At 34.3% G+C, this 27,570-nt stretch overlaps 2 protein-coding genes across 4 annotated transcripts in view; one reads left to right on the top strand and one right to left on the bottom strand.

Moving 5' to 3' along the window:
- Positions 1-27,570, top strand: part of LOC146996608 (uncharacterized) — a 269,060-nt gene that overhangs the window by 192,050 nt on the left and 49,440 nt on the right. The gene's annotated exons all lie outside the window — the stretch shown is intronic.
- LOC118186418 (tyrosine aminotransferase-like) overlaps positions 1-27,570 on the bottom strand; it is a 109,770-nt gene that overhangs the window by 17,510 nt on the left and 64,690 nt on the right. For 2 of the 3 annotated variants that reach the window (XM_035356507.2, XM_035356506.2), the window contains exons 8-11: positions 23,204-23,273; positions 20,047-20,175; positions 16,568-16,651; positions 7,251-7,349 (exon numbers count right to left, since the gene is read on the bottom strand). In XM_035356507.2, coding sequence (XP_035212398.1) covers positions 7,251-7,349; positions 16,568-16,651; positions 20,047-20,175; positions 23,204-23,273 — 382 coding nt within the window. The remainder of the gene's footprint in view (positions 1-7,250; positions 7,350-16,567; positions 16,652-20,046; positions 20,176-23,203; positions 23,274-27,570) is intronic. The other variant, XM_035356508.2, reaches the window with a different exon arrangement.

Below are 27,570 nucleotides of genomic sequence, written 5' to 3' on the forward strand. Positions count from 1 at the left end.
GGATTTTCCCCAATACTTCGTTAGGCTTTAAAAAACGTTAATGTGCCATAAAACGAAATGTAAGCAATTTTGTAATATTCCTTGGTCTGAGTAAATTTTGACAGAATTTGGTTAGTTTCTAGTTTTTTTCATGAGTAATCATGAAATAAAATATTCTATAGATTATTTCTTTTACTGAAGGAAACACATTTTATCTCGTAATAAAACTGTTTGTTAAAATGTTAATAACAGCACTTGTGTATATATTTCTAGAATTAAAAAAAAAAAGGTAAGAAAATCTTGCTGAAAGGAAACATTTTTTGGAAGGATTTAAAATATAGTCTATTTTAATCAAGCTTCGGATTACACGAGGAGTTACGGTTTCGGTTACCTCGGTTAACAGAAATTTTACTGTAGTTATCCCTTACAGATTTGGATAAATATAAATGCGCATATTTATGTGCTTTATTATATATATTTATATCTGCGTGTGTATAAAGGTTATATAAAATAAAATTTTAATTTAATTTATAAGGAAAATACGCAAGACAAAGATTATGACTGATTAAAATACTTTAAACTAAAATAGCATTAATCTGTAACAATCTGTGCCTTCTTTTTATTTAATTACTACCGGAAGTACCCGATACCAGTTAAGTTGGTTTAAGAGTGCGTCTAACAACAGAGAGAACGATACCGCTGTAATCCTTCTCTAATAATGATGTAAAAAATACGATTCATAGTCAAACCATTTTCAGTCTGACGCGATATGGAACCCACATGAAAAACTTCCAGAAAAAATAAGCTAATTTTCTCTCACTCTCAATCAGCAACAATGCCACGCAGTTTTTATTGATTTTCTTAGTAGCAACGCTTTTCGAAATAAAGCAGATTTTTATCTCCAACGCGCGAGACTGTTGCCACTCGGCAAAATGAGCGTTTTCAGAGTATTTTTAATTAATATTTCTGATTTAGACTTTTGGGGGAGGAGGGAAAGTGGACGTCGACCTTTTCAAGGACCCAGAAAAGAATTGCAGAAAGTTTGGCGACGATAGCTGTAGTAGTTAATGAGTTAATCGCGAACAAACACACAGACTTTCTTCTTTATAGATAGAACCAAACTAAAATCGAGACATAAGACACTGTTACAAATTAAAAGTTAGAATTTCATCTTAAATATTCTTTATCTTATAGCACACACACACATAATATATATATATATATATATATATATATATATATGTAATGAAGCAAACTCTTAGAAGTAATGACGATGTAGAAATATTGAAGGCGTAGAATTCTAAAATGTTCATGGATAACGAAGAGCAAATACTGTAATGTTGATCTATAACGAAGAGTAAACTCGGAAGGCCCAGTCGGATTAAATATTCATTTTTATTTCGGTAAATAGCTTGCGGCCATGAACAAACTGAAACACTCCACGTTCGTTTTCAAGAACATTTACATTTTGGATATCTTTGCGGTAGAAAGGAAAGCGATAAGCAGCAATCTGTTTAAGCCCAAGTGCTCGTGTTCGTGAAGAAATCTTAATTCAAAATAAGTTAGGTTCGGTTTTAATGCAATTGATTGGATAATTAACCTTCGTCGTCCGTAACGCGCCTAGCGCGTTCAAATGAAACTTCTGCAGGGTGGTTGCAACGCGCCTCAAGCGTTCTTCTACATTTTAAAACTTTTAAACGTTTAAAACGTTTTCTAAATGTTTACTTGTTTGAGTTTTTATTTTTGTTTGTTCTAATACCTCCCAGAGAGTCGCACTAATAAGGCATTCTATTTCTAATTAAATTTGCCCCGGGTTTTATGAATATCCGCGCCATTTTACATAAGATACAAGACAGTGAGAGATGGCTTCAACGTCTACTCAGCAGAAAAAAAAAAGAAAAAATGAGGTTGTGAATTGGAAAGACAAGAAGAATATACGTTTGATAAGTACAGTCCATAATAACTCGATGATGGATGTTGGAACACGGAAAAGAACTGTAAAAAACCAATAATTGTAAAAGATTACAAAAACAAAATGGGAGGAAAGGACCGCCGGAAAGAGTAAAGAAACTGAGATTTGAGCCGGGCAACAGAGTGGATATATATATTAATATATTTATTTACGTTTGGTGCGGCCGATTGCAACCAAAATACGAGGTACACATCTACATGTTATAGCAGTCCTATATACAAAATTTCGACGTTCTGAGGCTACTCGTTTTTGAGTTATGCGAGATACGTACCTACGTACGTACGTACAGACACCACAAAAAAATTCTTTTCAGAATTCATTTTAAAGCAGTTTTATAATTTTTTGGGGGAAAAGAGTATTTTATTCTGTCCTTACGTACAGATATCATGCAAAAACATCGTTAAATTGCATTCGATAGCGGTCAAAGTGGATATTTTCGTTGAAATATGCTGCCTGAAACTTTTTGCGATTACAATACTTCCTTTTTACTTCGTAGAAGGAAGTAAAAAATATTTGTTTTTAATAAGTTTTCCGAACGTAACCCCCCTTTTTATACCGCCTCTGGGTCTCAAACAACGCGGCATTTTCTAGAAACCTATTATATACAAGGATTACCTGTATAAAAAAAAAATCAATCATACCTTCTTCCGGATTCGACCCACGGGTCTTGCAGTTGCTACTACTAACCACGAGAGCATATCCGGCATAATGAGATAATTTCTTAAAATTTTCTTTACAGCAGTTGTTTAAAATACCAAACTGAAAATGAGACGATAATTACTGTATTAAAACTTTAGTTAAAGGTTTTCGAGAATTAATGATAAGAAAGCTCTTATATTTCTTGAATCCAGCCACAATCAGTATGAAAAAGGCAGAATCTATAGATAAGGGAAATAAAATTTATTTATTTATTCCCATCGCATCGAGAGTTACGTTTATTGATGGAGATATATTTGCTTAATTGGTTATTTGGTAATCGATCATAATTCCACATCGATCATGCCATTGTTTATAACTGATGTGCAGGAAATACGTATAACGACTTAATCGAAGCTAGATATCTACAACATGAATATTTTATTTACTATAAATAAAAATTATGTATTGAAAGACAGTGGAATATATTCCTTTATTAAGAATTCTTTCAACGAGCGCTTTAAAAGCGGATGAAAGAATTTTCGAGTACATATTCTTCATTTTGCCTCACATTATTAAATCTCAATATAAATTTTTCCGGAAAAAAAAAAAGCAGACTTCTCAGAAAAGAGATAATAAAGTTACATCACTTTTTTAATTAATCGAATTTTTTTCATTACTGTTTTTATTCATTATAAATTTTATAACTAAAACTGTGAAATTTCATTCACGATAGCAAAAATTTCCGTTTTAATTTTTAATCTCTCAATCTTATGAGCACTTTCTATGTTATTTTAGATTAAAGCTTTTTAGTTCCTTGTATGAAGTAAAGGAAGTATTGTAATCACGAAAAATTCCGGGTACCATATTTCACCGAAAGTATACACTTTGACCCCTATCGAATGCAATTTAACGATCTTTTTGGGTGACATCTGTACGTGAGGACAGAATAATGGACTATTTTTCTCCGAACGAATTATAAAACTTATTTTAAATGGATTTAGAAGAGATTTTTTTAGCGGCGTCTGTACGTACGTACATATGTATGCATCTCGCATAACTGAAAAACGAGTAGCCTCAGAACGATGAAATTTTGTATGCAGGACTGCCATAACATGTAGCTGTGCACCTCCCTGTTTGGTTGCAATCGGCTGCATCAAAAGTACTATATAAATATATACACTCACTCTGTTACTCGGATCGGTAAGCTCAGTTTTTTACTTCCTTGTACGAAGTAAAAAGGAAGTATTGTAATCGCGAAAAGTTTCAGGTAGCATATTTCAACGAAAATATCCATTTTAACCGCTATCAAATGCAATTTAACGATGTTTTTGCGTGATATCTGTACGTAAGGACAGACAAAAATACTCTTTTCCTTCAAAAAAATTATAAAACTGCTTTAAAATTAATTTTTAAGAGAATTTTTCGTGGCGTCTGTACGAACGTATGTACGTACGTTCGTGCGTACGTACGTGTCTCGCATAACTCAAAAAGAGTAGCTCAGAACGTTGAAATTTTGCATATAGGACTGCTATAACATGTGCATGTGCACCTCGCATTTTGGTTGCAATCGGCCGCACCAAACGTATATAAATATATTTATATATATATCCACTCTATTACCCGGCTCAGTGATCTCAGTTTCTTTACTCTTATATGTTTGTAAATTGTACATTTTTTGCTTTAAAAATGATTGAATTATGTTCTTTTTATCTTCCGGTTAAGGATTTCATGCCTTTAGTAAATTTGTGTGCAATATTTTTAGAATTATCAGCAATTTTAAAGTTGTTTAATTGCCGCTAAGCCTGTTTTTAATGGCGGTCATTGATGTTTACATTTGAAACAGGAGACTAGTGGATTTGTTGCCAATCTAGAGAAACTTAGCTTCGCAACAACAAAGATAACGCGTTCATTTATTATTGCCAGTTAAATCATGCTTAATTCATTCTGGAATTTTTTCGAGGAAATAAGTGTTTGAGATTTACTTCGTAATTTTTAATATAGATATTTCGAGTTTTTATGTATTTTTGCCTTCTCGCGAAGTGAAAACTGAATTAATTAAATGAGAAATACTCAATCGTCTTTGAAAAACTGTTTCTTTTTTGTTTTGTTTGCTTAATTTCTTTAATACATAGTTCTAGATTTATTATAGTATTTGAATAGAACATGTGGCAACGATTACATAGTTCTTTAAATTATATACTTTTTGTGCATTCTGAGTTATAATATGAATGAAATATAATACTGTTAAGTAAACCTAGCGCCAGAGTGTCGCTATGGTAAACAAAGTGAATTTTAATGAATGCATTTATTCTATTGTGGTTTATGCGCTGTCGGCGAAGTATGTTTAATTCAATTTAATAAGTTTAATTAAAATGCAAGAAAAAATGCGTATAATTTAATTTTCCGTACAAGGAAGTCATGTGGTGTACACATCAGATTTTTTATTCTTAATATATGCGTAAATTGCGCATATTTTTTTTGCTTTCAAAATGAGTGAATTATGTTGTTTAATACTCCGGTTAAGCCTCTATGCTTTTAGTTAATCTGTATGCATTAGCTGTAGAATTATCAACAATTTAAAAGTTGTTTAAGTGCGACTAAGCCTAATTTTTGTTTATTATAGAAGCCATACTTGTTTACATTTGAAACTTAGCAGAATAGTGAATTTAGTCTTTCTGCGTCTCTAGTGTCTTTTTGCCGAGCGGGGCCAAAACGAAACCTTTAGCACCGAAAAATATGACTTCTTTCCCGATGGACGAATTGCTTGCTTTTGCGTTGAAATAATTTAAAAAATCGTTTTTAAAATTGTTTTAACCGTATTTGGTGTTTTATGTTTTTCTATATCTTTCAATTTTTAATGGAGATAATTTGCATTTTTATGTATTTTTGCCTTGTCGCGAAGTGAGAACTGAATTAACTGAACAAGGAATCTCTAAATGAAATTCGAGGAAATAAGTTTAAATGAAATGCAAGAAAAATGCTTCTAATTTAATATTCCATATAAGTCGTGTGGCGTACACATCAGATTTTTTAATGATGTATTAACACGAACTATATAACACGAAAGTCACTTAACTATCAACTAAGAATTATGAAAATTTGTAGCATTACTGTAATGTACCGGCGAAGCAAAACATGCAACATAATAGTGTATAATAACGATGGTACGTGCAACATAATAGTGTTTATATTATCACTTTTTGTTCTTTTTTTTTAACTCTTTTTTTTAAAGGCACGAATGCTTCTACCTGGTTAAAAGGTTTGTTGCCAAATTGCATTTACCTTTAAGGTATTTCTCCCACTTCCCTAGCGTGCCTTTGTGGTGTAACGGTAGCACGCTGGGCCGGTATTCCAGAGGTCAGTGGTTCGATTCCCGGCGAAGGCGTTTGCTATTTTTTCATCTTTTCTGCCTCTAAAAAAAATCCTAATGACTCTACAACCTTATTCTTCAAAATATTTTACTCTGTTATTTAATTAGCCGACTTGCACGCCTTGACTAGTTACTATTATGCGTCCGGCTATTAATATAATTGAACGTATCCAGCTTGCAATTCTTAAAAACAGAAAGGAAGAATTAGTTCATTGCTTTTAATTTGCTCAGCTTTTTTAATGAATCACAAACAGATTAAATCTGAAAGAAAAATTAAATACCTTACGCTTTGCCGAACCGCGAAATGCTAAAGAGTGGGAGATAAAAATATTTTATTTTGGTCAATGGCAACACCTTTCCTTTAAACCACTGATTTTTATGAGTAAATTTGGAAGATAAATATGTTTTGCTTCGCCGGTACATTACAGTAATGCTACAAATTTTCATAATTCTTAGTTGATAATTAAGTGACTTTCGTGTTATATAGTTCGTGTTAATACATCATTAAAAAATCTGATGTGTACGCCACACGACTTATATGGAATATTAAATTAGAAGCATTTTTCTTGCATTTCATTTAAACTTATTTCCTCGAATTTCATTTAGAGATTCCTTGTTCAGTTAATTCAGTTCTCACTTCGCGACAAGGCAAAAATACATAAAAATGCAAATTATCTCCATTAAAAATTGAAAGATATAGAAAAACATAAAACACCAAATACGGTTAAAACAATTTTAAAAACGATTTTTTAAATTATTTCAACGCAAAAGCAAGCAATTCGTCCATCGGGAAAGAAGTCATATTTTTCGGTGCTAAAGGTTTCGTTTTGGTCCCGCTCGGCAAAAAGACACTAGAGACGCAGAAAGACTAAATTCACTATTCTGCTAAGTTTCAAATGTAAACAAGTATGGCTTCTATAATAAACAAAAATTAGGCTTAGTCGCACTTAAACAACTTTTAAATTGTTGATATCGAGACAACGTAAACACTTTTTGAGCCCAATGCAATTATGCGAAAATCACTGCAATTAGATAAACACTGTTATATGGCTGCGTTTATATTTGCTAAAACAACAAAAAAAACGGTATTAACCATTTAAAATTTTGTTCTTAAATTTTTAATTAGCTTTTCTAACGTAATTTTCCTTTTAAATTGCTTCAACCATTTATCATAGGCAATATTGTGGATATATGAATAAATAATCTTATTTTTTTAGGGCGTGCCAGTCTATTTTTGGGGAGTCAGTGACATCCGTTGTTATTTAAATTACGTATTCCAAAGATTCTTACCATTCCCGGTAAACACATGACGGATTGCTCAGCGACAAGCTTCTCCACGAAATCCATGTCGTGCCGGAATCCGCGGAACTGTGGAATATCAATCCCGACCTATCGGAGAGAGAGAAAAAACATAAATTAGTATTCACGCAAGAGGTTCCAAATACTAACACATAAATTTCATAGTCGCCACGTGCAGATCATCCTGTGCTTGTTCCAAACATACGTACTGTAACGTCTCATATGTAAGCGACACTGCACGTATGCAAAATTTTTAATTACAAAAATCTAGGTATAAAAAGTAGAAGATGGCTAAGAGCCATCAGGCTAAGAGCTTCTAAATTGTACCGTGAGAAGAAATTACCTTATTTAAGGAATCTTTTATGATCTTGCTAAAAAAGTACTGAGGGAAACTCAGTGCTCGAATCATAAAGCTTATGGAAGCTAAATTTAAACAGGACAAATAATGAATCGGGAAGTAAAAGTAAAAAAATCATCATTTTCCTGGAATTAAAATTAATTAATTAATTAATTAATTAAAAATTAAACAAATAAAAATTAATTAATTAATTAAAAATGAAAAATTAAACAAATAAAAAAATAAATGAATAAATAAGTAAATTAAACAAATAAAAATACATAAAAAAACACACAAAAAGTTTTTTAAAAAAATCTGAACGTTTCAGATTTTGTATTACGCCCAAAAGGACATTTTTTTAAAGTTCTGTGTGTTACCTTTATTTATTAAATATCATATTCAAGTAATTTAAAAAGAGCCAAAATCTTTAGAATTTCCAATACACAGTCTCGCGCGCTGGAGATAAAAAAGTTTTTTTTTATCCGTAGTGTTGCCATTGCTCGCATTGAAATCGTTGAGTCTCTTAATCAAAAACTCATGAATGCCTTACAAAATATGAAATCTATAATAAAACAAATTCCAAATTTGGGTTTCCACATGCTTCCCATATTCGGGAGGAAACTTACACTATTCCAAATTTGATGACCCCATTCTTTTATCACAATGCGAGAAACATACATACATTCTTGCAGATTCTTCATTATTTAATTTCTTTAAATATAACGCAGGGCGATAATGTTTGGTGGCAACAGTTTGAAAAGTGATACAAAGCTTGTCGTGAACCAATGCAAAATGGCAAACAAAATTAATAGCCCTTCTGGGCTAATATACAGGATTTTTCTATGTATATGTTATGCATTCCAGGCCGCCGTGAGCCAGTTCTTTGGCCATTTGGAAAACAAGATCAGCTTATGAAAAGCATATCGGTATACGCATTAATCCATTCCTAGACTTCGGACGTTTACCAAGCAAATTCTTCCAATGAGAAATGAAGGCAAAACAGTTAATCCGTTCTTAGAAAAAGTCTTATTGTTATTATTGAAACACTGTTAATACGAAAATGCATACTGCATAAAAATGTTTCTCTTCTATCCAGATCAAAAGCAATTTTTCAACATGCTCTAACGACTCTGATCTTTGTTTGCTATAGTTTCACCCCCCTTCACAATGATAGTCGATTTAATAGCGTTTTTGTCTTTCACGATCATAGACACCATCGTATTCGGCCTACAAGTGATTTGTATCCATTAAAAATGAGTTCTGTTTAATGAGAAGAGTCAAGCAACGAAGGAAATTCTTATGATTACATTGGACGGGGAAGATTGATGGAAATAGCAAGATGGCTCGTGTATCCGGGACTTGGGTAAAGGCCAGTTTATATTTCTCCGAGTGACTTGCTAATGTAAACGCTTATTTCGCTTCCCCGGAATAGAAAGTAGGGGTGATGAGTCAGCGATTCCGTTTCTGCTTCGAATCAGCTGAAAATCTATCCGGGCAGTAACTCCGAACTGTGTTCTATGAGACGTCGTGTCCATGTTTTCCGTCATATCGAAGATGCCGAGATGGAGCAATAATAAAACTACAGCATTATTTAATGCATACGCATCTTTTGAAGTATTAGGGTATAATTCATTACCTGAATATTACGGCCACTGTTTACTAATACCTAAATTTAACGTGGATATAACTACTGGTCAGAAAGAATTTAGGTTTTTGATGTACTGTAGAAAAAAAAATGGCCAAAGAACTGACTCACGGCGACCTGGAATGCGTAACATATATTTGGAAAAAACCTTAGTATTAGCCCAGAAGGGCTATTAATTTTGTTTGCCATTTTGCATTGGTTCACGACAAGCTTTGTTTCACTTTTCAAACTGTTGCCACCATACATTATCGCCCTGTGTTATATTGAAAGAAATTAAATAATGAAGAATCTGCAAGAATGTACGTATGTTTCTCGCAATGTGATAAAAGAATGGTGTGGTGGTGTATTTAATTATGGCAAAGTACACGAGGGCTATCTGCCTAAGGGGAGGGATGCCTTCGTGGAGGATTTTCTAAGGAAACTGGCTCGTATACAAGTTATGCATGGGGAAAACCACAAAAACGCCCATGCAGCCAGCCCGTTCGCAAGATTCGAACCTCGGACCGAACTACCAGTGTTCAGCGACTTTACCGCTCGGCCGCTGGTGGGCCAATAAAAGAATGGAGCCATCGAATTTGGAATAATTAAGCATCTTCCCGAATATGGGAAGCATGTGGAAACCCAAATTTGGAATTTGTTTTATTATAGATTTTATATTTTGTAAGGCATTCATGAGTTTTTGATTAAGAGACTCAACGATTTCAAAGCGAGCAATGGCAACACTACGGATTAAAAAAAAAAAAAATTATCTCCAGCGCGCGAGACTATGTACTGGAAATTCTAAAGACTTTGGCTCTTGTTAGAAATTCTAAAGACTTTGGCTCTTGTTAGACTTTGGCTCTTAATAGAAGAAAATTAAATTAGGTATCAGATTCAAAATATTTATTTTAGATCACTTTTACCGCCAGGTTTTCTTCTAGAAACACAGCATGTTTGTTTAGCATATCATTCTTTTAAAAAAATTATAACATCTCGATACAAAACAGATAACATTCACTAATCTGCAATCCTTCTCTTCGGCTATTCTATTTCTGCTTTTTTCTGAGCAGATTTGAGAGGTTTTTTTCCCGAGCCGCAAACGCGCAGTTGGCAATCTGAGGATTCGCAAACAACAGCGCTATCCGTGTCTTAGTTTCATTACCTGGATCAACAAACTCTCGGATTATATTAGTTCTTTGCGCAGCTGCCATTCTGCGAATGTCTTTTTTAGTATTTTTCTCTTCTAACGACAAGATCACAGACTTTGCCACGTGAGTCTAAACTCGAGAAGTGCACTTGAAATAAATATTATAACTCAGTTTCTGTTCAAAAATAGAGTTTTATGTTTTTCTGGGTTTTTCATCAGATAAGCAAAATGCGTGAACGATTTAAGGAGTATCAGAAACCCCTATACCGACAATGTTAAATTGGCCATTTTCGATGTACCTTTTCTCAAAATACGCTGTAGATACAAGATTGAAATTTTTCTGTAATTAAAGTATACCTATCTGATTATACTGAAATGAGCTTTTGAAACATTTTGAATTTTAGAGTAAATTATACAATATTTTGTTAGGAATAGTATAATTTAGCATTTTTCTCACACAAAAAAATTTAAAAAATTTTTTTTTCTAAGTTTATTACAAAAAGCTCATTTCAGTAAATATTAGGAAACCTAATAAATAAGCCATAAAAAGTTTAGATACCTGTGAGCAGTAGTTCCTGAGAAAAGGTACATCGAGTATAAGAAGATCACGTTTGGAGAAAAACGCGTTTTTATGTAAAAATCCTCATTGATCAAAGCAGTAGAAGACAAATTAAAACTAGATTTTTTTACAGTTCTAATTTTCATAGAGATTAAAGAAGGGTATTTTTAGAAAGATAAAAGTATAGAGAATTTGAAAATGCAAAAATCCGAAATCACAATTTTTTGAAGATTTTGGAATTCCAACACCCCTTAATTTCATTAGTTCTTTATGCAGGTCAGTTTCTAGAAGGGGTGCAGTGCGTAAAAGTATGCCGGCGGCCAAAATCAGGGGCTGCAAGGACTCTTACCATACCACGCCTGAATATGTTAAATTCTTTCAGTTCATTGTAAGTACTTATCATATGTAGGTACTTTTTATACAATTTGTCATATGTAAGTACTATCTGCGATAGAGTAGAGAAGCCTACTTCCTGAAATTTCAAAGTATCGTATATTCTTCTTCATTTACTTTTTTTTTTTTTTTAGTCCAAAGGGCCAATTTGCAGAGAAGGACTATTAATTCTGTTTTGACATTTTGCGTTGATTCACTACAAGCGTTGTGTCACTTTCAAATTGTTGTCACCAAATATTATCGCCCTCTATTGTGTTTAATGAAATTAAATAATGAAGAATCTGCATAAATGTGTGCATGTTTCTCGTATGGTGACAAAACGACGGTACCTAGAGCCATCCAATTTTGAATAACGTACGTTTCCACACGAATATGGGCATCTGGAACCACAAATTTGGAATTTGTTTTGCTATATATTTCATATTTTGCAAAACTTCAATGAAGTTCTGATTAACAAACTCAACGATTTCGAAGCGAGCAATGGCAACACTGTACGGAAATAAAAAAGCATTTTGTTGTCCTAAATCGATGGCTTCTGCGTTGTTTCCATCAGGTCGTTTCCCATTCGTTGAATTGTGAACGGACTCTTCCTCACGAAGTATTTCGAGTACTTCATCAACTGTTTTTTCACGCTGAGGTTTAACAATTTCCCTAATTCGAGAAAATTTTCCCCGAAGTCCACGGACTGTGTAAAACACCAGTTCCCGAGGAGATACATCTAGTCCTAGCGATTGACACTTAGTTGCTATTCCTCTCGCTCTTGCGATATAATCATTAGCCGACTCGTGCAACTTCATTTCTAAATTTTTTAACTCATTATCAGCATCTATTTTTCGATCTTCGGCTTGTCCCGTAAATGTTGACTTTATTTTTTCCCAAAGAATTTTTGCATTCTCTTCTGTGGAGAACTGAAGCGCCTGTTGATCCGATAGTGAAAGTTTTATATATGCTACGGCGTCAGCGTTTTTCTCATTCCACAATCTTTCATCTTTCTCGTCTAAATTTTCTGGTTTTACTGTTGAAATTACCGAGTCAAGTCTTTTCAGTGATAAGGCAGCTTTAATTTTCAATGACCAAATAAAATAGTTCTCTCCAGTTAATTCGGGAACGTTCCACTTCTCCATTCTTAGCTTCCACTAAGACACTTTCGGTTTCGAGTTGGTATTTTATATCCAATTCTTCTTGACAAAACCACGGAGCTGCTACCATTTGTTGTTCAGAGGCCAATATTTAGAGTAAAGAAGGCATCGATTTAGGACAACACACTTTATTTACACGTATAATGAATAAATCGTATTGACCATCACACAGCAAGTAACATCTCACCATCTCCATACGCTCGAAGCTCGAATGACGGATGTGTCGGTAGAAGAGACAGCTGCGCCATCATAATTAATACGCATGCGTATAAGAAAAAACGTTCGCTTGCCTCTACCCAACACATTTTCATCTCCAGTGCGCGAGACTGTGTATTGGAAATTTTAAAGATAGGTTCATTTTAAAATTATTTTGCGATATTGCTGTTGAACTGAATTTTATGCTTTAAGTGCGATGAACATGATATTTAATAAATAAAGGTAACACACAAAACGTTAAAAAAAGGCCCCTTTGGGTGTAATGTAAGATCTGAAAGCTTTGAGATTTTCTTTTTTCGGTTACGCTTAAGTAAATGATACAAACGTTAAAGTTAAGATGTTAAAAGTTTCTTTAGCAGATTCTTTCAAAGTTTTGATTCGCATCACGTTTCCTTATTATGCATTCCAGATATTTTGGTACATGTTACCATGACTGGAATTGCTTTTCAAACTAAACATAACGTAAGTTTTAATAACTTTCTTTTTCATTTGCTTTTTAACGATATCTGAAATTAACATAATTAATTGAATACGTATTTCATTTATAACAAATTCAACCGATAGTTTCTATAAATTTTAACAGCGTTATCGGGGTCAACAAATTGGAATATCGTGGAAATTGGATATAATGACACAGATCTTCGACTGAAATCTTTTTTCTATTTTTCATATTTTTTACAGAATTTCTGCAAGTTTTAACGAAACACTTACTAACCCTTAAACTCATTCACGTTTAGGATGTAAGGTTAAATCCATGTTTCGGAGTTCCATGTGTAAAGTAAAACGCATATGCATCGCTTTTTTTAAGTTCAACCGCAATTTTATGTTTTAAACAAGGACTACACGAAACATCTAGGAGGACGAGGACATACTAAGCAAATTACATAAGTAGGTTCTTTGATTACATTCAAATTCTTTGAGTGAGTTGTCAGACTTTCTTAAAAGATGATAGTATAAGAAAACCCTAAAATTTTCATTATTCAAGTTGTAGAGTTTATATTTATTTTAACTAACATTTATTTTAAGCTATCTTTTCTGTCAAGCCTTTACTTTCCCCTAGAATTTCCAATGCTAGAGCATGTAAATTGTAGTAGAGCGCGCAGTATATTCAAACTTAGCAGAAGTAAGTTGAGTTTAAATAGAAGGAAAACGAGATTGTAGGTGTGCTTCTTGAATCGCGAACGTGAAGGTTGCTAGGTAGAAATTTAAGAGCAGCGCGTTTCGGCCTGTGTGCCTATCTCGGCAGTTTTTGCTAAATCTTTCAACTGCTTAATTAGTAAGCTCGCTGAATCTCAGCGGTATTTTAGAACGCGGTTAGGTTAGTTTAAGATCTCAGAGCCTCGTGGATAATGATCTCGCTATTTTATTCATCCAGTCATTATTGTTCAGTTTTACGTTCTATTTCAGTTAAACCGCCGGGTCGGCGTAGTTTGTGAGCGTCAAGTGGACGCAGCTGTTATTTTAAAAGTTGAATAAAAAGGGCTTTAAATAATTCTTACGTGTTTGTGTAAATTCCAACTTCGTAGCAGTCACTACCACAACTGCTGACAAGTTGGGGCCACACGATACTACAAAGTGTAAGGTATTTCTCCTGCCTTCCTAGCGTGCCTACGTGGTGTAGTGGTTCTGCACGCTGTGCCTGTATTCTAGAGGCTCGTGGTTCGATTCCCGGCGAAGGCGTGTGCTAATTTTTCATCTCTTCGGCTTTTCCAATTAACCTATTGTTTCTACAGTGGCGCCCGAACTAAAAGGGTCGATTGGGTCCCCTAAAAGAACCCCAGTCGCCCTTTAAAAGGGGGAGTATATAATGTATTATCTTTTCCTAACGTGGTGTAGTGGTAAGCACACTGAGCCGGTATTTCAGAGGTCCGTGGTTCGATTCCCGGCGAAGGCAGTTGCTAATTTTTCATCTTTCTTGCTCCAAAACTACCTAATGTCTCTACACGGGAAAAGAGAAAGTAGTGAATCTTATGAGTTTGGGTTGCACAGTTGATTATTCATTAAGGAACCGAAAAATTTTTATTCTCGTTTGTTTATCCAAGTTCCGTTCTGCGAATGATGGTTTTACGTTCTTCACGCCTTTTGAAAGACATGGGATATTCTCTAAAAAATTATTGAATCCCTCTCTCTTTCTTTCTTTCTTTTTTTTTTTTTTTTTTTTTTTTTTTTCTTTTCTTTGTGTGTGTGTGTGTGTGTAGCCATCCATATCTTAAATTAAAGGTAAATTCTTCAATACTTTTTTATTCAGTTTCGTACAAATATTAAAACACTGTTTTTATATTTTTGTGGGGCACCTATTTAGAACATGGTTGCAGTTGTATTTTAACGTAGAGACGGTGACATAATTATACATACCATTCCAGAATTTGATTTGAGTAGGTAATCTTAGAATGCACAAAAAATATAAAAATGTCTCTTTGCCTTTGAACAAAGGATGTTTCTTCTGGTCTTATACTAAGCATTGCAGAGGAAATTTTATTTGTAGCGCATGAGGCATTAAGTCGAAGAGGTGGGAATAAATCAGTGAACAGAATGCGCTGGTAAAAAAGAGTTAGCATAGTTTTTCTGGTAAATATTTTCATACTGCGAACAAATGCAGTAAAATTCGTCTTGAACCTTCATCGCTTATTCAAAACGCGTTTCAGAAAAACAAAAATGAATTGGAGAGTTGAAAAATCAATCATCTCCAAATATTTAAAATAACCATTTTGTTTGTAGTTTTTTTATTTACGCGTAAAATGGCTATTCCACGAGAAAAGCAAATGAATTTAGCACACTGTATGCAAAACAGTGAACTTTGAAATAATTTTTGAAGAAATTACTTATATCTAATACTACTCGTGAATAGTGGTACTTGTAAGCGAAGCAAGGAGGTAATCCCACTTGAATATAATCGTGCTTAAATGTTTTAATTTGTACTAAATTTTTGAAAACGTTATAATTCCAATTTTATCATTCTGCTGAAGATTGTGGTCACTAGATGGCAGCACATTGGCTTGGAATATCAGTCTATCATTTTGCTAAAAGTTTTACATTCAGAGAAAAATTGGAATACGCCAATAGAGTAAATTAAATATTAAAACACTATAAATTTCTCATTTAAAAAAGAACTGAATTATGAAACCACTATTCCTTTAATATGATATAATTTATGGACCTGCAGTATTTACCAAGTCATCAGTATTAGTATCTTCAGTTTACCCACACAGAACAGATTACACTGTTTTTTTTAATGAATTGATCAGTGCATCAGCGCATATAAAACTGTGAAACGTGTTTCAACATTTACCTTGAAATGCAAATACTTTCTCGCGCAAATACAAATAATTATTCGCGAAAATATTAACTTGACGAACATTTCAAAATAAAAAAATTGCATAATCAAATACCACATGTTTAATTAACACTCATTTGTTAGTTTTCCAATTTCAGTTTTAAACCGCAGTTTTTCATTTCATGTGCCAACAGCTGGGAAAGAAAATTATTCTATATTGATGTGATTCAATATAGAATTAGAATTATTATTCTTAAATTATTATACAATTTAGATTGATTCTAGTGAGAACAAGCTTCAGGAGAATAAGGTTCATTTTTATAACTGTTTCCTTTTAATTGCACGAGATGGCAGCACCAACCATAATTTAAGAGAGTAATTTAGAATTTTTTTGTTTCCTATTCCTCTATAAAATGAACTTCATATTAGCGCAGTTTGACAAAAAATACTTAATATTTGAGTTAATTCTTTAACTTTCCTTTGTAATTCAAGTAAACAACAAAAACAGTCTAGTCGATAGTAGGAAAGAATACACACAGATTTTAAAATCAGGAACAACAGAAAAGCATAAAATTAGCATTAAAGAAAAACATACTGAAATCCTAAAACGGAGGCTTACCATCATGTACATAGCTCCCGATGGCATAATAGGCATCAATCCTGGAATTTCCGATAATACGGAGTACGCAATGGAAGCATTCGTCTGTACAAAGACCATAGCATTTATTACAGTACAGAAAAGATTAAAATCTAATTATATACAATATATTACAAATTCTGTATGTAAAAAAAAAAAAAAAAAAAAAAAAAAGGTCAAGCATCTGTTAAATTTTAATCTGATAAAACGTTCTCCTCTTCAGCTCATCCGCTATTCAAGATAAAAAAATCTGATGTGTACACCACATGACTTCCTTGTACGGAATATTAAATTATACGCATTTTTTCTTCCATTTCACTTAAACTTATTGGATTGAATTAAATCTACTTCGCCAACAGCGCATAAACCACAATAGAATAAATGCATTCTTTAAAATTCACTCTAGTATTTGTTTACCATAGCGACACTCTGGCGCTAGATTCACTTAACAGTATTATATTTCGTTCATATTATAACTCATAATGCACAAAATTTATATCATTTAAAGAATAGAATTATCTAATCGTTGCCACATGTTCTATTCAAATACTATAATAAAGCTAGAATCTTCTTGTTTCTTGTCACACGAACTTAAGCGATTATTCGCTTGCTTAGCAGTTCTTAAGATTCTTCACTTTCAACAGCAACTTAGCCTTTAAAAAGTAAGGAACCCTATAGTGGCGCCCGAACTAAAAAGGGTTGTGGATGATGACACTTCATACCCAGGATTTGGCAATTGGGTCCATTAAAAGCCCGAGTCGCCCTTTAAAAGGGGGAGTATATAAGGTATTTCTCCCACCTCCTTGGCGTGCCTTTGTGGTGTAGTGGTTCTGCACGCTGGGCCGGTATTCCAGAGGTCCGCGGTTTGATTCCCCGGGATTTTTCATCTCTTCTGATTCTAAAAAATACCTAATGTCTCTACAGGTTGATTCGATGAAAAGTTATTAACAAATCAAGATTTCATTGTGTTAACTGCAAGTAATCGCATAATTTTTAAACAAAATGAATTCAAGTACACGCTTAACAATTTAACACGTCTTTCTTAATTAAAAAAATATGGAGTTTACATTATGAGTGTAAAAACAATTTATTTTGTTTAAGTAATAAATTTCTTCCTATTTATACAAAACAAATTACTTTAACAAGCATAATGATAACGAATGAATGCTTTGAACAGTTCTTTTGCTTCACGAAATTTTCGACCCTATTTCTTGTTATTTACTGCAACTATAGCATATTTTAAGACGAACTTAGTAACTTTTGCGTATACTACATTTATCTTTCAGAATTTTCACTAAACTCTTCATCGTCAATGTTTTAGTTTGTTACCTTTAACTACAAAAACATCGACAGACAGAATTCTAAGTTTCATTTCTGTGGTCTAGAATTAGCCTATACGTAACTGAACGCATATGATTGATTTTAAACAAAGAGAATAACAGTTATCGGTATCAGCTGCATCAGCTTTAATTTAGAATAAAAAATTTTTTTAGCAAAAGCGATAATGAATTCCAGAATTTCACATGAAATTAAATGAAAAAATGGGGACTCCTGACAAAAGAAATAATAAAGTTACATCATCTTTTTAATTAATCGAATTTTTTTTTATTCTGCTTATTCATTATAAATTTTATAGCTAAGAGTGTGAAATTTCATTCACGATAGCAAAACTTTTCTGTTTTAATTTTTAATCTCTTAATTTTATGAGCACTTTCTATGTTATTTTAGATTAAAGCTTTTTACTTCCTTGTATGAAGTAAAGGTTAGGTTAAGTTAAGTTAGGTTATTTAATTACGGCAAAGCCTCGAGGGCTATCTGCCTAAGAGGAGGGATGCCTTCGTGGAGGACTTTATAAGGGAAACTGGCTGGTATACACATTACACATGGGGAAAACCACGAAACCACCCATGCAGCCAGTCCGTTCGCGGGATTCGAACCTCGGATCGAACTACCAGTGTTTAGTGACTTTACCGCTCGGCCGCTGGTGGGCCTGTTTTTGTTACGAAAGGAAAATGTAAATTATGAAAACATTATTACTACAGTTTTTACAAATTCAGGTTACTTATAAATATGTTATATTCTGATTCGTGCGACGATAACTACGGTATCGTAAAGTTAAACGAAATAATCTGAAATTTTGGTACTTACGTATTAACGCCACCAGACTTACGTACACCGGTGAGGGTCCGAATGTACAAGAATGTAAAGAAATATTCGATCTTTCACCGACGTATTTGGTGAATGTTGACATTCTCTCTTGTAAAAGTCGACATTCTCCAATTTCGGTCTACATATACACGTTACAGATGAGGAAAACCACGAAAACACTCATGCAGCCAGCCCGTTCGCGGGATTCGAACCTCGGACCGAACTACCAGTGTACAGCGACTTTACCGCTCGGCAGCTGGTGGGCCCGTACGAACTAAAGGAAGTATTGTAATCACGAAAAAATTCCGGGGACCATATTTCACCGAAGGTATCCAGTTTGACCCCTATCGAATGCAATTTAACGATGTTTCTGGGTGACATCTGCACGTGAGGGCAAAAATAAAGGACTATTTTTCTCCAAACGAATTATAAAACTTATTTAAAATGGATTTAGAAGAGATTTTTAGTGGCGTCTGTACGTACGTACATATGTATGTATCTCGCATAACTCAAAAACGAGTAGCCTCAGAACGATGAAATTTTGTATACAGGACTGCCATAACATGTAGCTGTGCACCTCCCTGTTTGGTTGCATTCGGCCGCATCAAAAATTTATATATATATATATATACATCCACTCTGTTACTCGACTAGGTAAGCGCAGTTTTTTTATTCTTAATATATTGGTAAATCGTGCATTGTGCTTTCAAAATGAGTGAATTGTGTTGTTCTAATATTCCGATTAAGCTCTCTATGCCTTTAGTTAATCTGTATGCATTAGCTGTAGAATTATCAGCAATTCAAAAGTTGTTTAAGTGCGGCTAAGCCTAATTGTTTTTACTATAGCAGCCATATTTGTTTACATTTGAAACTTAGCAGAATAGTGAATTAGTCTTCCTGTACATCCAGTGTTTTGCCGGATGGCACCAAAAAGAAACACCGAAAAATCTGCCTTCTTGCTCGTTTTCCGAATTGGTTTTGTGTTTAGAAACTGTAACTTTAATTGTTAAAAATTGTGTTTTTAATTGTTTTAACTGTATTTGTCTTTCTTTCAGTTTTTAATAAAAATATTCTGTTTTTTTTTTTTTTTTCTTTTTTTTTTCTTCCTTGTCGCGAAGTGAGAATTGAATTAATTGAATGAGAAATATATCTCTAACGAAATTCGAGGAAATAAGTTTAAAGGAAATGCGAGAAAAATGCGTATAATTTAATATTCCATGCAAGGAAGTCATGTGGGGGTACACATCAGATTTTTTATATTTAAATAAATATTAATATATATATTTTAATATTTTGTTTACGACAATACTTACTTTTACAGATGTGATGACTTCGCTAAAGAATTTCTGCGGAGTGTCCTTTAATAGACTCGGTAGAGCTCCTTGTATGATTGTGTTACTACCCATGATTCTTTGGCATAAGGACTGTAATCCATTCCGTATCTAGGAAGAAAAATAATCGCAACAAAGTAACAAATTGTAACAAAAGATACTTTGTTTCAGATAAAGAGAAAAAGTAAATCTACGAGTAGATTTTTACCAAGTTTCTTAAAACTGATTACCTTCGGTTCTAGCATGTGGCTTAATAAATTGCGTTCTAAGCCTTATACTTCTTCAAGAAGTAGTTTTACGTTAATATAATTTTATGTTAATATATATATTACGTTAAATAAGTATGCTTCATGTCATCGTAACATTTCATCAAATGAATATTTACGGGTGTTTACAAATGTATGGTGCGGTATCGGTCTATTATTTTATATGTGCAAAACCTCATAGCATAAGCAGCGGCAATTGTCCAAGTTGATGCATTTAATCAAGATCCTTCATTATGTGCACTCTTGGCCAACGTTCCATAGTATGCTCCGGTAATAGTTTTCTATTTTCAAGATAATCTATTGAGACAATCCCATGGGTCTCCCAGAAAATTGTTGCCATCACTTTCCAAGGCAGAAGGAACAGTTTTTGCCATTTTTGGAGCCGATTCTTCCTTTGCAGTCCACCGTTTTGACTGTGTTTTTGTTTCTGGGCTGTAACGATGAATCCAGGTTTCATCTACAGAGATTAATAGTTGAAAACACTCCTGTGTATTGCGCCAACAGAACGGTGCAGATGTTCACCAGGACACGTTTTTGGTCCAAAGTTGAGCAAACGCGGCACCCAACGTGCTGCCAACTTGTGCATATCTAAATCTTGGTTCAAATGTGGCAAACAGTCTAGTGAAATGACTTTTCATATGGTTTTCTCTACGGATGGCAGCAAGATGAACAACAAGGTTGGCGTTCTTTTTGAAGACCATTCTGAGGTTTGTTATTTTAAACACCGTATACGGAATGAATGCGCAATTTTTCAAGCAGAACTTCTGCATATTTATCTTGCTGTCAAATGGATCAAGGATAGTGGGACAACATCCTCAAGGTACCTTATTTGTTCCGATTCTCTTTCTTCTCCTCAACTTTTGAACAGTATTACCAGCTGCTACAAATAAGTTATCGAAACCCTATTAACTGTCAGTTCGCTTAAAAATGGAGGAACTGATATCCACTTTGCTTATGTGCGTACTCATCACTGTTTCTATGGAAATGAAAGAGCTTATTTCTTAGCTAAAGATGCCTTAAATTTACCCATTGATATCAACGTTAGCATTCCAAAGAGCTATTGGAAGTCTTTTCATTATAAGAAGCTTTTAGCTAAGTGGAATAAGAAATATATTTCATCTTGTAGTGCTGAGGTCATCAAAAAGTTCTTTCCTTCTATTTACCATATACTGCATTGCAAGTCTTTCCTCTCTATAAATTTTAAAGTTTCTCAGTTTTTATCTGGTCACGGTAAATTTTCAAGATACCTGTTTCGTTTTAATCTAAGATCACCCCCGGGGGTCGACGTAGAGACCTCTGCGAAGCTACTGGCTAGGACCTGTACCTAGGCAGTCTCGGCCACGGGGGTATAAAATTTATGAACTTGGTGGTTCTGAAGGCGCTGGAAAAGGTCACTCATTGGCTGTCCCCGGGGTTTGGCATGTCCTGGGCGATACGGCTCTGGTAGCCGGGGGGTGGCCCCCGGTTTGCTGGGTAATGACCCACTGCGACGAACTCGCCCGAGCGACTGGCAGGTAGCAAATCAAACGACCAGTGCCGCCTGGCGTGGCTAGGTGGCGCGCCCTCTCCTGGAGGTTCGCTTAGAAGGAGCTTAGCGGAGGTTGAACCTCCGTGACGTGCTGCAAAGGGAGAGGTGGACCGATAATGCTGTTAAGTCTAGCGAAGACCGGGTATGCCCAAATTGCTAGTTAATCTAAGATTAAACAATTTATGTGAATGTTCAAAAAGAGTACCTCAGGATGTGGAACATTTGATTTTCTCATACTCTACATTTGATGGCCCTAGATTATGCTTGCAGAATGATTGGAAAAATGTTCGGAGTGACTTGGCCAGTGAGCTTATCTGCTTTCGTGCAGTCCAGACTACTGGTCTCTGCTTTTGTTCGTTTTATTCATGCATGTAACTTTTAATGTTTTAGTTAACTTAAGACCCGTGTTGTACATATGTTGGGCAGGAGGTAACTGTGTGTTTTTAAATAAAAACCAAATGGGGCAAAAACATTCTTTGAACATTCTGATAGCTCTCTAACCTTGATTCAATGGTCTTCAGCACCATTTTGTGGATTTAAGCGATGTTTTCTTCGGTGGTTGCAGGTTTTGTCCCGTCCTGAACGTTCATCGCCCTCCAAAGTGTTACGCCCACGTTTAAATCCAGCTGCGCAAAATTTCACAGAAGCAAATGATAATGCAGAGTTCCCGTACACTGTGTCCAACTGCTCTTTAATCTGACCTGATCGCATTACCTTTCCAAAACAGCTATCTAATGGTTTGGTTTGGTTTACTTAATGACGGCAAAGCACACTAGGGCTATCTGCCTAAGGGGACGGATTCCTTCGTGGAGGACTTTCTAAGGGAAACTAGCTTGTATACCCGTTACACATGGGGAAAATCACGAAAACACCCATGCAGCCAGCCCGTTAGCGGGATTCGAACCTCGGGCAGAATTACCAATGTTCAGCGACTTTACCGCTCGGCCGCTGGTGGGCCGACTATCTAATGACAGCACGATATTCGATTTTTTTTCCATTTGTGCAAAAACCGTCACATCAATTCGCAAGAGTAATTGTCAAACAAAACATTCTCGTTCAAAATTGCTGAAATTTTCATTGGTAGTTATCAAGTGATGCCCAAACAAGTTCCCCCTCCACTTCGGTTGATTTGAGAAGCCATCTACATATTGAGGTCGGAACGTTTTCAGAATCCTCCGCTTTTTCAAGCAGATTTCATATTGAGTAAATATTTGCAATGAATTTTATAAGTTTTAAAAGCGATGTTAATATTTTTGCTGTTTCTAACTGCTTAACAAACCAGGTACGACGTAATGTTGTTTACAGCAGGGCAGTACTGTTTTATTAAAAGGCTTAAAGCACTTACAGAAGAACCGAAGACTTCGTTTCTGTCGTGGATTAAAATCCATCCCATTCTCCATCCTGGAACTAGAAATCTGAAAAAAAAAAAAAATTTGTAATTACAAAAATTAGGAAAGTTATGTTTTCTCATCTTTGCGATACTTTAACAGCGATATTTATTTGCATATTTTTTTTTTTTTTTTTTTTTTTTTTTTTTTTTTTGCTATGGCTGTCACAGTTTCGGTAAGTTACTAACGATGAAAACTCGCACATTTCCAAATAATTTACCTCAAATTCATTACTGCGTTTAATTCTAGTAAACATATACAAGGTACACCCTGTACAGAGGCTGTTCGCACATTTTTTAGATGATTTTGGTAAGCGGTAATAAAAAATCGTTTGCTGCAAAAGAAGTAATTGCAATTGTACTATGTTTTTAAAAGTCAAAATTATCGTCTGTGGCTTGAAAGTTTTGTTTTTATTTAAAATGATTATTAAAATTTTTATTTAAAATTTATTTATTTTGTTCTTATTTGAATTTAACAAAGCAGTGGTTCGAAGGCTACATTTACGCTCTTTCCGAAGAGAAATGTGCATACTCCGTTATCCAAAAACGATGTGAGAGTCATGGTTTTGTGATATCTAAAGCGTCGATAGGTAATATCATCAACAAGAAAGGAAAAAAAACGTCAAATTGGAGCCTCAAGTCGGACAAAAATTCCAAACAAGTATCCAAGGAAGAAACGAACATCTTCGACTATTGCAAAAGGTACGTTGTTTAATGTTAAAAGAAAATCCCCCTACTCAAAGGACAGTTGCAAAATCATTAAAATGCTCGGTGTCCACTGTAAACAAAATGATAAACGTTGATTTAAATCTAAAGAAAACGAAAAAACGCAGTGTGCATCGTCTTCTTCCAAAGCATATCGCTCGACGCAGGACACGCTGCAGAATTCTATATGAGAAACACTTATCCAAAGAAAAATAGAAAATAATTGTCACAATAGATGAAGCATGGGGGTATTTAAATGATTGTAACAAAAAAAGAGGCATTTATTTTCATAAAAGGGGAGAAAAATATTTAAGTACATGGTTCAAAGAATCGAAAGAAAGTTTTTCTAAGGGATTCATGATTGTTGCTGGTTTTCTTATGATGGCAAGTTAAAAATAAAGAGAGTGCAAACAAATGTCAAGATTAACTCCAAATACTCTCAGGAACATATTTTATCGCCAATTTTTCTGAACGAAATACCATCGCTTTACCCACAGTGCCATCCATCTGTGAGACTCCATCAGGACAAAGCTAGCAGTCACACATCAAAATCCACTGTAAATTTCGTAAACGAAATGGAACAAAAAACTGGTATCAAAGTCAAAGCCTTCACTGATATCCCTACTCAATCTCCCTATGTGTCACCTATGGAATTTTGTGCTTTCGGACTTTTAAAAACTGCATTATCCAAACGTTGTCCCAAAACCTTAACATGACTCTGGAAAGCTGTTCGGGAGGAATGTGAGAGAATAGCTCTTCTGCCACTTCAAAAGGCATTATTATCCTGTAAATTGCGCTGTCGAAAGATGTTCAGAATAAGGGATGTCAAATAGAACATTTAAAACACAAGAATTGTATGTAATTTAGTTTTGTGAATACAATATACAGGGTCTAAAAAATGTGTGAACAGCCTCTGTATATGTAAGCGGTGACAATACAGTGGTGACAAACTTTCAGGAGAGACAAAGTACACCTACACGACGGGAAATCCCAAGCGATGCATGATCGAAAACGCTTTCCTGATGCGATAGTGACGACACAAAAGTCAAGAAAGAAAGGAGACGAGTGAGGTGAGAAAACATGTTTATTATTCGGCGTACAACACAAACAAAGAAATATAACATAAAGAGACAACGATCATCATCAAAGAAGGTGCTCGAAATTACTACCCGGAACGTGATGCAGATACCGCGCGTCATGCATCTTCCATTCGTGATGTTGATCTTCCATACGCCACAGAAGTGAGGCCTGCATCACGTTCCGGGGTGCGTAATGGCAAACTGCACATTTAACTGATCAATGTTAAACAAATTTCGCATACCGCGCATGCCCAGAAGGGAATTTGGCGTAATTACGACTTTGGTACATTTTTAAAAGAAGACAAATACGGTGTGTGGTTGATATTCTGTTATCTAGGCGGAAACAGTTCGGGGTTTTAAAACCTTTTAGGTTGTAAGTTGCTTTATTACTTAGAGGGTAACTATCGATTGTAAACTACTCAAAGTTTCGTTTAAGAATGATTACAAAACAGGAAACATTACAGGATATATTAGCTGAATCTTTATTGAATAGACTTGTGAGGAATAAAAGCAACTGCGTATGGTAAATAACTATATGTTCCATTCGTATATACTTTAATAATATATCCAGTTAAAGAAAATAATAAGAATAAATCCAGTTTAAATTACTGAATTAAAGTCTAGGATATTACGATAAATAACTGATATTAAATATAACGTTTATAAACAAAATAAACCAAAATGAAATGAAACAGAAGCAAATGCATTAAGCACAAATAAATTTCGGTAGTATTGTAATTGTAAATAGTCGATAAGACCTACATGATGAACAGGCTTGTGTAGTGTTGTTTATACATAATCGCCAGTATTTCCTGCCACACCACTGAGCATGTGCAGTAAGCGAAATTCGTTAGCATTGATCAGCAGCACGCGGGCGAGAAGGCGAAAGACAGAGACTACGCAGTTAGTAGCTGTTTATATTAGGTAGGTGCATAAAGTATAGCTAAGATGTGATTGGTTAATTTTAGGTTGTTATGTAACGTGGAAAGCTCTCGAATTTGGGAGAACAGATGAACTTAGGGAAGAGAATACCAAATTTAGAATAGTTAATTTTGAGATCTCCAGTCGTATCTTAGCACGGCCATCGTATTTTGTTATATCGTTACTAATATAATCGTATTTTGTTATATCGTTACTAATATTGTTACTAATATCCTTACTAATATTAAAAATGCGAATGTGAGTTTGTTTGTTTGTTACGCTTTCATGCCTTAATACTTAACCGATTATCATGAAATTTTCGAGAAATATTTTTAATATATTAGAAAAGGTTATAGGTTATAAAATGTCTTCGTGCGATTTTAATTAGCCGAGATATTAATTAAAAACTACGTTTCCCCTACATTTTCACTTACTTTGTTGGGATTTTCCCTATTAAAGGAATTTGGCTACGTGCCAATTAATGTTTCACAAATATCTATGGAACGTAGGTTAGTGGAATTTCGAGACACATAATCTCCGATTTCAAAAATTCGTCGGAATCCATCGATACCATTCTCATCTTCGTACGACATCTTCGTACGACTTCGTACGAATCAGCTGAAACATTACTTAAAAACTCTGAAAACGCTAATCTGAATGACACACAATAGCGACATTAGGGATTTTTTCTTAGGTTTTCCCGTGTGAGTCCAATAGACTGGTGATAAAAATTATAACTTTTGATCTAACTATCCAAATTTCTCGAAATTTAGAAACTTGTGTTGCACTCTGAGTGATAGGAACATTGGGGGTAAAACTGCTTTTGTCGCTTAACTATTTCGAGCTTAATTGCAGATGAAACAATGCCGGTCGATCGTTGGGTTTGCGAAAAGGTCAATGTTTGATTGGATAAGATTCAAGTTATCAGTTTATTTTCCCCTTAATAATAAATATCCTTTATAATTCCCCTTTAATAATAATAATAATAATAAAATAATAATAATAATAATATTTATATTATTAATAAACATCATCCACAGCGGAAAATAATTTAAAAATTAATAACTTGATTTCTAATTAACTTACTTGAAACTATTATCAATATTTCGACTTTTGTGATACATTTAATGTTTCGTTTCGTATTTTTTAAAAATCTATACATTCGTTTTATATATTTCTGTTATTGTTTCTTGAAAAATTTCATTTACATTTTATATTTTTTACATTTTACTGTGTGCGATAAAATTATTGTTTTATCATTTTAAGGTGCTCGAATGTACTTTTTTTTCAAAAAATAACCCTTTGGTCAGGCGTAAATACAAAATATCCGCGGCCTATGGGTATTGAAGAAGGAGGAGTATTTACTGAAATCTTATGAAGAGTGTATTTTTAAAATTCACGAGGAGTTGAAACTTATTTAAGGACGTTCGCGGAAAAGTTAGTATTGTATATGTTACGGTGAAAAACCGAAATCTGGAGAATGTCGACTTTCACCGGTGAATGTCAACATTCACATAGTCTCATGGTGTATGTCCGAAATATTTTCCAAATACTCTTATTTCTGACTTACACCGGTCAATGTCGACATTCACCATGTACTAATGGTGAATGTGGAACATA

Source organism: Stegodyphus dumicola, chromosome 7, assembly GCF_044657685.1.
Source record: "Stegodyphus dumicola isolate Sdum_Otavi_A_Nest chromosome 7, ASM4465768v1".
In the NCBI taxonomy this organism is placed as follows: Eukaryota; Metazoa; Arthropoda; class Arachnida; order Araneae; family Eresidae; genus Stegodyphus; species Stegodyphus dumicola.